Source organism: Coregonus lavaretus (genome assembly GCF_964263955.1).
Source record: "Coregonus lavaretus genome assembly, chromosome: 20".
Lineage (NCBI taxonomy): Eukaryota > Metazoa > Chordata > Actinopteri > Salmoniformes > Salmonidae > Coregonus > Coregonus lavaretus.
In genome coordinates, this window is record NC_140007.1 from 39751866 (window position 1) to 39766609 (window position 14744).

General features: G+C 42.9%; 1 protein-coding gene and 1 long non-coding RNA gene across 2 annotated transcripts in view; one reads left to right on the forward strand and one right to left on the reverse strand.

The window, feature by feature from the left end:
- Positions 1–14744, reverse strand: part of LOC311148373 (E3 ubiquitin-protein ligase HUWE1-like) — a 98745-nt gene that overhangs the window by 29628 nt on the left and 54373 nt on the right. Inside the window, exons 45-52 of the mRNA XM_084185325.1 lie at positions 13210–13456; positions 11572–11752; positions 11105–11390; positions 10653–10820; positions 9684–9832; positions 9361–9427; positions 8763–8971; positions 549–760 (exon numbers count right to left, since the gene is read on the reverse strand). Coding sequence (XP_084041451.1) covers positions 549–760; positions 8763–8971; positions 9361–9427; positions 9684–9832; positions 10653–10820; positions 11105–11390; positions 11572–11752; positions 13210–13456 — 1519 coding nt within the window. The remainder of the gene's footprint in view (positions 1–548; positions 761–8762; positions 8972–9360; positions 9428–9683; positions 9833–10652; positions 10821–11104; positions 11391–11571; positions 11753–13209; positions 13457–14744) is intronic.
- Positions 7719–10534, forward strand: LOC311148374. The gene is made up of 3 exons (XR_014614890.1): positions 7719–7847; positions 9635–9729; positions 10229–10534. It is a non-coding gene; the product is annotated as an uncharacterized lncRNA (long non-coding RNA).

Here is a 14744-nt window from a genome sequence, read left to right on the forward strand (position 1 = left end):
ACAGTAATAGCTAGTAGGGTTGGGTGGTATCCAGATTTTCATACCGTCTCTGTACCATACCGGGGTTCCGGTATTACCGGAAGTGTACTCAAGGGGCACTATTTCTATATATCAATTATTATTTTTACGCACAAAACAATTTTAGGCAACAGGGATCTTGAATGTCTCTGCTGTAACCAAGAAGCTTGATATTGACATCTAGCCACTTAGCTAGCAAGTTGGCAAACCAAATACATAGCTAGAGCCCTGAGCTGGATATCATTTATTTTACACATCTTAGATTTCTTATAGTTCTACTTAACTGATAGTTATAAGCAGCGGCATAGCACGCACCCCCGCAAGGTTTGAAACCCCACCTCTTTAAGGAATACCTGGAATAGGATAAAGTAATCCTTCTACTCCCTACCCCCTAAAAAAAGTGGTTATCCCACTGGCTATAGGGTGAATGCACCAATTTGTAAGTCGCTCTGGATAAGAGCGTCTGCTAAATGACGTAAATGTAAAATGTAAATGTAAGGTTGACACCCACACCCAACCCACACACAAACCTGGCGTGTTTCTCCGTGCCCTCTGCCATGGCCAGCGCCCGGCTGAGTGCGGCCTTCACCTCGTTGACCAGGGCCACCTGTGCGTCGGTGCCCGTGCCGGCGGCTGCCAAGCTGGCCAGGAACAAACGTGCCAGGGCTGGGGTGTCCTTATCCTCAGAGCTCTGGGTGTGGGGCAGCAGGTGATCCAGCACGAAGGCTAAGACACTACAGTCCTGCAGGTGGAGAGAGAGCAAGAGAAAGCCAAGGGAGTCAGGAGGACAAATATTATACTCAACAAATATACAGTAGAACAGTGCAGCATAAGGAGAGAGAAAAGTAGAGTTGGACCCCAGGGTGGTCCAGCAAAATGGCCAGGAGAGAAGAGAGGACTAGAGTAAGGACAATACTGAGGAACCTATTGGACAAACTTCTACATAAAGCCGGTTGGCACGACAATATGCTTTCATTGAAACTCAATGTTAAATTCACATCTTCCTACCATTATATCTAAGCCAATATGACATCAATGTCGTAGACACACTCCCTGCCCCTCGTCATGAGACATCCGGCTGTTACCGAGAACCACATACTGGACTTTAACAGGGTCAATAGCATTAGGGAAAAATACAATTTCTTGCCCCGACCTAGCTCACCATCTAGGTGTCAGATAAGAACGAGACTACAGCATCCATAAAGTGACCATTAGACTTGCCACCTTTTGGACTGAATAAGTTTGTAGGGGCAACAGTTTTGATTAAATGTATAATTAATCACTCTCACGTGCTTATTTCTGTCCATTAAGAACTAACAACGTGCTACCTTTTGTAGCATTTCTGACAACACCAACATATTTTTTCTAACACATGGTCGAGCAACTCAGTTTTTAATAATCGAACAGAAACCGAACCGACCGCCAAGAGCACTAATCGCTCAGCATTAGTAGGCAGGTTGCTTAGGATTCAAACATTCTCAAACAGCCTAATTCATACTCATCAATGGAATAAAGGACTTTCCAGTCCTGCTACTAAAATAATATATACAGTTGAAGTTGGAAGTTTACATACACTTAGATTGGAGACATTAAAACTTGTTTTTTAACCCCTCCACAAATGTCTTGTTAACAAACTATAGTTTTGGCAAGTCGGTTAGGACATCTACTTTGTGCATGACACAAGTAATTTTTCCAACAATTTATAATTCACTGTATCACAATTCCAGTGGGTCAGAAGGCTGACTGTGCCTTTAAACAGCTTGGAAAAGTCCATTAAATGACGTCATGGCTTTAGAAACTTCTGATAGGCAAATTGACACCATCTGAGTCAATGTGGATGTATTTCAAGGTCTACCTTCAAACTCTGTGCCTCTTTGCTTGACATCATGGGAAAATCAAAAGAAATCAGCCAAGACCTCAGAAAAAAATTGTAGACCTCCACAATTCTGGTTCATCCTTGGGAGCAATTTCTAAACGCCTGAAGGTACCACGTTCATCTGTACAAACAATAGTATGCAAGTATAAACACCATGGGACCACGCAGCCGTCATACCGCTCAGGAAGGAGACGTGTTCTGTCTCCTGGAGATGAACGTATTTGGTGCGAAAAGAGCAAATCAATCCCAGAACAACAGCAAAGGACCTTGTGAAGATGCTGGAGGAAACAGGTACAAAAGTATCTATATCCACAGTAAAATGAGTCCTATATCAACATAACCTGAAAGGCCGCTCAGCAAGGAAGAAGCCACTGCTCCAAAACCACCATAAAAAAGCCAGACTACAGTTTGCAACTGCACATGGGGACAAAGACGGTACTTTTTGGAGAAATGTCCTCTGGTCTGATTAAACAAAAATAGAACTGTTTGGCCATAATGACCATCGTTATGTTTGGAGGAAAAAGGGGGTAACTTGCAAGCCGAAGAGGGACTGATGCACTTCACAAAATAGATGGCATCATGAGGAAGGAAAATTGTGGATATATTGTAGCAACATCAAGACATCAGTCAGGAAGTTAAAGCTTGGTCGCAAATGGGTCTTCCAAATGGCCAACGACCCCAAGCATACTTCCAAAGTTGTGGCAAAATGGTTTAAGGACAACAAAGTCAAGGTACTGGAGTGGCCATCACAAAGCCCTGACCTCAATCCTATAGAAAATGTGTGGGCAGAACTGAAAAAGTGTGTACGAACAAGGAGGCCTACAAACCTGACTCAGTTACACCAGCTCTGTCAGGAGGAATGGGCCAAAATACACCCAACTTATTGTGGGAAGCTTGTGGAAGGCTACCCGAAACGTTTGACCCAAGTTAAACAATTTAAAGGCAATGCTACCAAATACTAATTGAGTGTATGTAAACTTCTAACCCACTGGGAATGTGATGAAGTACCTTGTAGAGCCGTGTAGCTCAGTTGGTAGAGCATGGCGCTTGAAACGACAGGGTTGAGGGTTCGATTCCCACGGGGGGCCAGTATGAAGAAAAAAAATTTATGCACTCACTAACTAAGTCGCTCTGGATAAGAGCGTCTGCTAAATGACTAAAATGTAAATGTAAAATGAAATAAATCATTCTCTCTACTATTATTCCGACATTTCACATTCTTAAAATAAAGTGGTGATCCTAACTGACCTAAAACAGGGAATTTTTACTATGATTAAAATGTCAGGAATTGTGAAAAACTGAGTTTAAATAATGTATTTGGCTAAGGTGTATGTAAACTTCCGACTTCAACTGTATATACACACAGTACCAGTCAAAAGTTTGAACACACTCATTCCAGGGTTTTTCTTTATTTTTTACAATGTTCTACATTGTAGAATAATAGTGAAGACATCAAAACTATGAAATAACACATGGAATCATGTTGTAACCAAGAAAGTGTTAAACAAAACAAAATATATTTTATATTTGAGATTCTTCAAAGTAACCACCCTTTGCCTTGATGACAGCTTTGCACACTTGTCATTCTCTCAAAACAGCTTCATGAGGTAGTCAACTAGATTGCATTTCAATTAACAGGTGTGCCTTCTTAAAAGTTAATTTGTGGAATTTCTTTCCTTCTTAATGCGTTTGAGCCAATCAGTTGTGTTGTGACAAGGTAGTGGTGGTATACAGAAGATGGCCCTATTTGGTAAAAGACCAAGTCCATATAATGGTAAGAACAGCTCAAATAAGCAGAGAAACGACAGTCCATCATTACTTTAAGACATGAAGGTCAGTCAATCTGGAAAATTTCAAGAACTGAAAGTTTCTTCAAGTGCAGTCGCAAAAACCATCAAGCGCCATGATGAAACTTGCTCTCATGAGGACCGCCACAGGAAATAAGTTACCTCTGCTGCAGAGGATAAATTCATTAGAGTTAACTGCACCTCAGATTGCAGCCCAAATAAATGCTTCACAGAGTTCAAGTAACAGACACATCTCAACATCAACTGTTCAGAGGAGACTGCGTGAAATCAGGCCTTCATGGTCGAATTGTTGCAATGAAACCACTACTAAAAGGACACCAATAAGAAGAAGAGACTTGCTTGGGCCAAGAAACACACGCACATTTTTAATTGTACCTTTATTTAACTAGGCAATTCAGTTAAGAACAAATTCTTATTTACAATGACGGCCTACAACGGTCAAACCCGGACGACGCTGGGCCAATTGTGCGCCGCCCCAATCACGGCCGGTTGTGATACAGCCTGGAATCGAACCAGGGGGTCTGTAGTGACGCCTCAAGCACTGAGATGCAGTGCCTTAGACCGCTGCGCCACTCGGGAGCCCAATGGACCGGTGGAAATCTGAGATTTTGGGTTCCAACCGCTGTGTCTTTGTGAGACACGGTGTGTGTGAACGGATGATCTCCGCATGTGTGGTTCCCACCGTGAAGCATGGAGGTGGTGGTGTGATGGTGCTTTGCTGGTGACACTGTCAGTGATTTATTTAGAATTCAAGGCACACTTAACCAGCATGGCTACCACAGCATTCTGCAGCGATACGCCATCCCATCTGGTTTGCGCTTAGTTGGACTATCATGTTTTTCAACAGGACAATGACCCAAAACACACCTCCAGGCTGTGTAAGGGCTATTTGACCAAGAAGGAGAGTGATGGAGTGCTGCATCAGATGACCTGGCCTCCACAATCCCCCGACCTCAACCCAATTGATGATTTTGGATGAGTTGGACCGCAGAGTGAAGGAAAAGCAGCCAACAAGTGCTCAGCATATGTGGGAACTCCTTCAAGACTGTCGGAAATGCATTCCAGGTGAAACTTGTTGAGAGAATGCCAAGAGTGTGCAAAGCAGTCATCAAGGCTAACGGTGGCTACTTTGATGAATATAAAATATAAAATATATTTGTTTAACAATTTTTTGGCTCCAACATGATACCATATGTGTTATTTCGTAGTTTTGATGTCTTCACTATTATTCTACAATGTAAAAAATAGTAAAAAAATAAAGAAAAACCCTTGAGTGAGTAGGTGTGTCCAAACTTTTGACTGGTAAATATAAACGCCACATGCAACAATTGCGAAGATTTTACTGAGTTACAGTTCATATGAGGAATTCAGTCAATTGAAATAACATTAGGCCCTAATCTATGGATTTCACATGACTGGGCAGGGGCCAGCTATGGGTGGGCCTTGAAGGGCAAAGGCCCACCCACTTGGCAGCCAGGCCCACCCACTGGGGAGCCAAGGCCAGCCAATCAGATTTAGTTTTTCCCCACAAAAAGGATTTATTACAGACAGAACTACTTCTCAGCACCCCACTCCACATGACCCCGCAGATGAAAAAGCTGGATGTGGAGGTCCTGGGCACATGGTCTGTGGTTGTGAGGCCAGTTGGACGTAGTGCCAAATTCTCTAAAACAAAAATTAACAAATTCTCTGGCAACAGTTCTGGTGGACATTCTTGCAGTCAGCATACCAATTGCACGCTCCGTCCAAACTTGAGACATCTGTGGTAGTGTTGTGTGACAAAACTCTACATTTTAAAGTGGCCTTTTATTGTCCCCAGCACAAGGTGCACCTGTGTAATGATAATGCTTTTCAATCAGCTTCTTGATATGCCACACCTGTCAGGTGGATGGATTATCTTGGCAAAGGACAACTGCTCACTAACAGGGATGTAAACAAAATTGTCCACAAAATTTGAGATAAACAAGCTTTTTGTGTGTATGGAACATTTCTGGGATTTTTATTTCAGCTCATGAAACATGTTGCGTTTATATTTTTGTTCAGTGCATGTACGGTGCATTCGGAAAGTATTCAGACCCCTTCACTTTGTTACGTTACAGACTTATTCTAAAATGGATTAAATAAATAAAAATGTTCCTCAATCTACACACAATACCCCATAATGACAAAGCGAAAAGAGTTTGAAAGTTTTTGCAAATATATTAAAAATTATATTAAAAAACAGAAAAACCTTATTTAGATAAGTCTTCAGACTCAAAATTGAGCTCAGGTGCATCCTGTTCCCATTGATCATCCTTGACATGTTTCTACAACTTGATTGGAGTCCACTTCTAGTAAATTCAATTGATTGGAAAACAAACACACGTGCCTATATAAAAAGGCCACACAGTTGACAGGGCATGTCAGAGCATTAACCAAGCCATGAGGTCGAAGGAATTATCCGTAGAGCTCCGAGACAGGATTGTGTCGAGGCACAGTCTGGGGAAGGGTACCAAAACATTTCTGCAGCATTGAAGGTCCCCAAGAACACAGTGGCCTCCATTTTTAAATGGAATAAGTTTGGAACCACCAAGACTCTTCCTAAAGCTGGCCGCCCGGCCAAACTGAGCAATTGAGGGACAAGGGCTTTGGTCAGGGAGGTGACCAAGAACCCGATGGTCACTCTGACAGAGCTCCAGAGTTCCTCTGTGGAGATGGGAGAACCTTCCAGAAGGACAACCATCTCTGCAGCACTCCACCAATCATGCCTTTATGGTAGAGTGGCCAGACGGAAGCTACTCCTCAGTAAATGGAACATGACAGCCCACTTGGAGTTTGCCAAAAGGCACCTAAAGGACACTGACCATGAGAAACAAGATTCTCTGGACTGATGAAACCAAGATTGAGCTCTTTGGCCTGAATGCCAAGCGTCACGTCTGGAGGAAACCTGGCAACATCCCTACGGTGAAGTATGGTGGTGGCAGCATCATGCTGTGGGGATATTTTTCAGAGGCAGGGACTGGGAGACTAGTCAGGATCGAGGGAAAGATGAACGGAGCAAAGTACAGAGAGATCCTTGATGAAAACCTGATCCAGAGCGCTCAGGACCTCAGACTGGGGCGAAGGTTCACCTTCCAACAGGACAACAACCCTAAGCACACAACGCAGGAGTGGCTTCGGGACAAGTCTCTGAATGTCCTTGAGTGGCCCAGCCAGTGCCTGGACTGACAGAGCTTGAGAGGATATATTATATTATATTATATATATTATTATATATTATATTATATTATATATTATAGTCATTTAGCAGACGCTCTTATCCAGAGCGACTTACAGGAGCAATTAGGGTTACGTGCCTTGCTTAAGGGCACATCGACAGATTTTTCACCTAGTCAGCTCGGGGATTAGAACCAGCGACCTTTCGGTTACTGGCACAACGCTCTTACCCACTAAGCTACCTGCCGAGGATCTGCAGAGAGGAACGGGAGAAACTCCCCAAATAGACTTGAGGCTGTAATAGCCGCTTCAATGTACTGAGTAAAGGGTCTGAATATTTATGTAAATGTAATCTCAGTTTTATTTATTTTGATACATTTGCAAAAATATCTAAAAACCTGTTTTTGTTTTGTCATTATGGGGTATTGTGTGTAGATTGATGAGGAAAAAATGCAATTTAATCCATTTTAGAATAAGGCTGTAACGTAACAAAGTGAAGGGGTCTGAATACTTTCTGAATGCACTGTGTGTGTATATATCTATCTATCTCATTAGGCTGTATGTATTTTTAGATATAGGCCTAGTGTAAATGTGTATTATTCTAGCGTCACAATCTCTACTGCAAATAGAAATACAAACATAACTTTAGACTACATATTAACTTGACAGAGCACAGCAATCGATAAAACAGGACCATGTTTTCAAAACAAGTGGTTCTGAGCTTAGGTCAATATTACACAGGTAAGCTAATGATTACAGAAACCAGGAATGTAGACAGGCTGTAAAGACCTCCATCTATATGGAGTGACTGTGTACTACACACCACTACCTGCTGTTCTGTTGGGCACCTACTGACCCAAAAATATTTGTTATGTATTGCCAAAATAAAGGTTGAAGGAAATACAGGCAGACACCACATCACTACAAGACAAAACAGCTTACTCAATCTTGTAAGTATGAAAGCAAAGCTTTTGGTGTGTGTAGAATCCAATACTTTACATTGTATGCAGTACAAACTCCCATTATTGTGGGAGCACCTCCTCTAAGAGTCTGAATTAGGCTGTTTGAGAAGGTCTGAATCCTAAGCAACCTGCCTACACAAGTCGTTTGAAGTACAATGGACCAACATAGCTACTTTAGTAGGTCAAAGTGTGATGGAAAACCTTGGTAGAGCATGAGTGGAGTAGGCATTGTGGTGCTCAATGTGAATTTGCTTTCTTTTTCGGCTTAAGACCAATGCCGCCGCCTTATTTAATACATAGTTTTTTGTTTTTAAAATATACATATAATCCTGTAGGGCACAGAGAGAGAGGACTCGAGTCCGGTCAAATAGAAACAATGCTCTGTAGATAGGGGCGAGAACAGGTGGGTCTGGGCAGGTGTGACGCCGTTGATGTTTGTGTGAGTCTGTATGTTGTCTTTTGTTTGTATTATTTGAACAACTAAAAGAACAAAAAAAATTTTTTACTTTTCCTCAGATGAGGTTGAAGTTATGGCTATGGCAACACAGGGATGGGAAGAGTTGAACAGGAGTTTATCAACAATGTGTTTTCAAGTATTTAAAGCAGGGTTTACCAAACTCTGTCCTCGGGACCCCAAGGGGTGCACATTTTGGTTTTTGCACTACACAGCTGATTCAAATAATTAACTGATCATCAAGCTTTGATCATTTGAATCAGCTGTGTAGTGTTAGGGCAAAAACTAAAACGTGCACCCCTTGGGGTCCCGAGGACAGAGTTTGGGAAACGCTAACTTAAAGCTTTGATCCCTTTGGGTACTTTATGCAAAATGTATTAAGTGTAGTAAAAATCTCAATACAAATAGATTGCGAAAAATTGACGTTTTGTCCAGGCGAACCAACCCACCTCCTTGATGAGCTCAGACTGTCCGGCCGTGTAGCCGTAGGATGCTATGAGGGTGGCGATGCCCACATAAGACCTGACCAGCTCTGCCAGGAGCCTCAGGATGGTGGAGGTGGGCATCAAGGGCTTGGCCCCCTTAACCTCCTCTGAGCTGGCTCCCTTTTCACCCTCCACCTCCTTCTTCTCCTCACGCATCTCCTCTGGAGTAGAGGCTGGGGAGAGGACATGAGGGAGAGGAGGCAAGAGGAGAGAGAGTTAGGATCAAGCGGGGGCAGAGAGGTGTTTATAGGCATGTTAGAACACATTTTCAAGAATACACTTGTGACAAAATCATTTTTCATTAAATTTTGTACATTTTACATTTTTGTCATTTAGCAGACGCTCTTATCCAGAGTGATTTACAGTTAGTGAGTGCATACATTTTTCATAAAAATAAAAAAATGTCATACTTTCAATACATTTAAATTAAATATTGTGTAAATACACTATATTGTATATTTTCATCCTAAAATGTAATCAAACCAAGGGGAGAAATGTAAGATGTAAATGCGGTCAGTACCAGTAGAGGCTGGAGGTGAAGAGGAGGGAGGGAGTGTCTCACCTTCTCCCTGGGGCGTGCCAGACTGAGACGAGTCAGCCACAGCACCATCCGCAGTAAACACCTGGGCCTGAGAGAGTGAGGAGAGGGGGGGAAAATATGACCTACCACATCTAGACTAATACAGCAGTTTTCAAAACATACGTTTCCATTGACAACACTCACTCTTGGGTCCTGTTCAATCGGTGGAAAAACGTTTTGAAACGGAGAGGTATAACCTGAACTTCCAATAAGAACACATTTTCTGTTTTCTTTTGAAAAACCCCAACTGAAACAGGACCATGGCCAGAAGGACTCTCAAACAGCCAGCCAGACATGACACTTACGTTGATGTGGAAAGCGGACTGTGAGTCGAAGTCACTGCCCTGTCTGGTGAGTCTGTACTGCTGGTAGACATCATCATCCTGGAGGATCTGACACAGGTCCTGCCCCCCGGGCACCGGCACCGCCACCGCAGGCTCCTCTGGACGCTCAGCTACACGAGACACACACAGGAAGTTAGCCCACAGAACCTTCCACTTTACACACATGTAGCTACAAGGCAACATACACTGAGTGTACAAAACATTAGGAACACCTGCTGTTTCCATGACGTAGACTGACCAGGTGAATCCAGGTGAAAGCTATGATCCCATATTGATGTCACTTGTTAAATCCACTTCAATCAGTGTAGATGAAGGGGAGGAGACAGGTTAAAGAAGGATTTTTAAGCCTTGAGACAATTGAGACATGGATTGCGCATGTGTGCCATTCAGAGGGTGAATGGGCAAGAAAAATTATTTAAGTGCCTTTGAAGGACGTATGGTAATAGGTGCCAGAAGCACCGGTTTGTGTCAAGAACTACAATGCTGCTGTGTTTTTCACTCAACAGTTTCCCGTGTGTACCAGGAATGGTCCACCACCCAAAGGACAACCAGCCAACTTGACAAAAATGTGGGAAGCATTGGAGTCAACATGGGCCAGCATCCCTGTGGAATGCTTTCAACACCTTGTAGAGTCCATGCCCCGACGAATTGAAGCTGTTCTGAAGGCAAAAGGGGGTGCAACTAAATATTAGGAAGGTGTTCTTAATGTTTTGTACACTCAGTGTATGGCTACAGGGCTCGCTGTCTCAATCTTTTGTCGATTCCTTGCATCCTCTCTCCTCCCCTCCTTCTCCTAATGCATTAGAGACTAAGAACCGAGGGGAGGGACCTTGGACCTTCTCCAATACAGTTGAGGTGGTGGCGAGGACATAGGATGCAAGGTATGGAGTAAACCCAAATTGGGATAGGGCGCTTGTGTGAGTGTCTTACCCTCTTCAGGTGCGTGGTAGGCGGCCAGGGCGTTGAGCATGTCATAGATGACCTCTTTGATGGTGTCAGGGATGGGGGGCAGTGGAGACAGCTTGAGGGGGGTGGTTTTCACCAGCTGCACCGCGTTGGGCCCCTTGATACGCAGGTTCTCAAACTCATCATCTGACACTGAGCAGAGCGAGAGAAAGACATCAACAACTAAACACTTATAGCAACCACACACACCATCACATTAAGTCACACTGTAAAATAGGTGCACTAGCTGAGAGCTATAGGTGCAAGCGGATAGTTGACTAGCCACAGGTCTGTCTGAGATATTCAAGACGTATTCAGAAGTGGTTTCATAAAGATTTGGTCACCACACCTCACTGTTTAGCATGGTCCTTCAAGCCGGATAGACCTGTGGACATTGAAATATCATTTTTTCCCCCTATCAGAGTGTTTTAACATACCCGTACCAGCTCCACGTTTCCCCCTATCAGAGTGTTTTAACATACCCGTACCAGCTCCACGTTTCCCCCTATCAGAGTGTTTTAACATACCCGTACCAGCTCCACGGGGTGCGGGCAGGGCGATGCGGACGCAGCTGTTGGCCGTGTCAGCGAAGCAGTCTGGGTTACGGCAGGCGGCAGGGCCCAGAACACGCAGGATGTAGTTGATCTCTCTGGAGCCCAGAGAGCCTGAAACCACACCTGACGTGGTGCTGCCCGCCCCGCTGGTCACTGCTGACCGTACCACCTAGAAAGGGCAGACAGACAGTCACTCAGTGCAAATCCCAAATGGCTATATTGCACTACATTTTAACACTGACTGGGGGGTTTATCTCAACAGTCTAAAGTGTGTTCCTCTCAGTTTATCCTTGCCTTTAGCTGCACTGATCAGAAAATAGTGGAAATAATAGGTTAAAGGGATCCAGTACCTTCTCCATGGTGTGGCGTAGCGTGGCGGGGTCCTCGATTATGTGTCTGAACAGCAGCGTGACCAGGGGTGTGAAGCCGTTGAACCCCGACCCCTGCGTCAGCCCCAAGATCATCCTGGTACTCTTCAGCTCAGCAAACATCATGGCGTAGTGGTGGGTCCTCGTCAGGCGCAGGCACAGCCTGAAGAAGAATTATAAAAACACATTTAGTCCAATTGATGCCAGTCCTTCCTGTGCAATTTATTTATAGATGCATTTTATGTTACGTACTTGCAGTTGTGATTCAAGTGTCATTTTATGACTGCCGCAAACCAATTTCCCATTTTGGATCAGTAAAATAAACTACTACATTTGATTTGTACAGCACTTTTCTTGACCCTTTTCAGCTTTCAACAAGTACATAGAGTAGCCAGCCAAATAGAAAAAGTAGACAGTCAGGTACCCCCGGGCCTGGGTTCAAAATATTTTGCCGATATTACCTCCATTTTGGTAGCATCTAGCACATTCTAATGCCTTGATTCCATCCGAAATACACAGCGAAATTATATGATCTGGACTATTTCCTAAGTAAGTTTTTTTTTAATACATTTCATCTTCAAGATTAAAGTCTTATTTACAGTTTTACTGCAAGATGAATTGCCACAACATTGGAGGCTTGGGAGGTATCAATATTGTCATACCTTCATACCGACCTTGTGCCATAGCGGGATATTCGGTAATAACGGCACTGAACAGAAGGAGTGCTATTTCCAAACCCCACTGAGCCTTTGTAATCTCAAGGTTAGCAATGCTAACAAACAGATGTAGAATCCCATAGAGAATGCTAACGAGCGCATTGCGAACATTTTATACAGTCTCTGACCTAAATTATTTGCAGGACAGACATCCCAGCTCAACGTTATACAACTAGCTCAAAAATGCTACTCACAGTTTGCTGCACGCACAAAATAAACATTAGACAGCAAGGCTCTTGATCTAGGAGGGGATTCTCTGCTGTTACCAAGCAAAACTTTACTATGGAAGAGGTTAACCACTTAGCTAACAAGCTAATAACTTAGCAAACCAAAAATGCACAACTGCAGAGAATTTAGCACAACTTAATAGTTATAAGATATCTAGCTGGTAAACATTTAGTTGTGAATTCCATACTACTGCACAACAGTGAGTGACTCACAAGGCTCCGGTCTCTCATCGTTGCATGCTTGTAAACACCACGTGACTGGGGACAACCAGTAAGCTTCATAATGAAAGATTGTGTGACGTGAAATGAACTCGATCTTCCTTATCTCCTAATGTATTGCACAAGTTGACTGCAGGTATTAACTTAAAAAGTAGCTACAAATATTCAAATGTATAAAAATTAAAATGTCAAAGAAAGTTTAAACAATATTGACAGTATTGAAAAAACATCCTTTGGCTATTTCCAAATACCCCGGTATATGGTATACCGCCCAAGCCTAGTTCCAAGTCCACAACGATGCTTAAACCAAATCAGGAAACCACTTTTGAGGTCTGGGAAAAATCTGAGAAATGTAGATTTTTGGGTGTAGTTACCCTTTAATTCAAGTGTGCACCTAGCAAGAGGCTGTTGTTTTCCATAAGATTCCAGACATAAAAGAACAAAATAAAAGTAGGAACCTTAGTGTGGCGTGGAGTGTGTCTGGGTCCACAGGGACACTGATCATGGAGACACAGGCTCTGATGAGCACCGTGGTCATGTCCTCAGTCAGGCCCTGCACCACGATGGCTCCTCCTGCCCCGGTGCGTTCCGACGTGGGGTCCAGGGGGGCGGGAGGAGCAGAGGGACCGGAGGAGGACTCCTTTAGTTGAGTGGTAGCGTTGTCGTCTTTAGGAGCACTCATCTCCACGGCTAATGGGCCAGAGTCTGAAAGAGACAGAGGGGGATTTGACTATGGTATACAACTAGAGAAATGGTATGCATACATTTTTCATCTAAACAAAGTGGGCTTTGTGACTATAGCAATGTCTAATAAAAGGTAAACACTTCACCTTAACATTTTGCTTATAAAACACTGGAGTTGCTCATATTTCTTCCAAAGCTAAAAATCTACAGTGCTTTTCGAAAGCATTCACACCCCTTTTTCCACATTTTGCCGTATTACAAATTGGGACGAAAATTGATTTAATTATCTTTTTTTGTTGTTGATCTACACTAATCCTTAAAAAAAAATCTGAAAAATAAAGATGAAAAATAAAACAGTATTATATCTTCATTAGATAAGTAGTCAACCCCCTGAGTCAATATATGTTTAGAATCCCCTTTTGCAGCGATTCCAGCTGTGAGTCTTTCTGGTTAAGTCAAAGAGCTTCCACACCTGGATTGTAAATATTTGTTCATTCTTTTTCAACTCTTCAAGCTCTGTCAAGTTGGTTGTTGATCATTGCTAGACAGCCATTTTCAAGTCTCGCCATAGATTTTCAAGCCGATTTAACTCAAAACGGTAACTAGGCCACTCAGGAACATTCTATGTTGTCTTGGTAAGCAACTCCAGGGTATATTTGGACGTGTGTTTTAGGTTATTGTCCTGCTGAAAGGTACATTTGTCTTCCAGTGTCTGTTGGAAAGCAGACAACCAGGTTATATTTTGCCTGTGCTCCGCACTATTCAGTTTATTTTTAAAATCAACAAAAAAACAAAAATCTAGTCCTTGCCGATGACGAGCATATCCATAACATGATGCAGCCACCACCATGCTTGAAAATATTAAGTGGTACTCAGTGATATGTTTGCCCCAAACATAACACTTTGTAGTCAAAACATAAAATACATTTCTTTGCCACATTTTTGGCAGTTTTACTTTAGTGCCTTACTGCAAACAGGATGCATGTTTTGGAATATTTTTATTCTGTACAGGCTTCCTTATTTCACGGTGTCATTTAGGTAAGTATTGTGGAGTAACTACAATGTTGATCCATCCTCAGTTGTCTCCCATCACATCCATTAAACTCTGTAACTGTTTTAAAGTCACCATTGGCCTCATGGTGAATTCCCTGAGCGGTGTCCTTCCTCTCCGGCTACTGAGTAAGGAAGGACTCCTGTATCTTTGTAGTGACTGGGTGTATTGATACACCATCCAAAGTGTAATTAATAACTTCACCATGCTCAAAGGGATATTCAACGTCTGCTTTTTTTTTACCCATCTACCAATAGT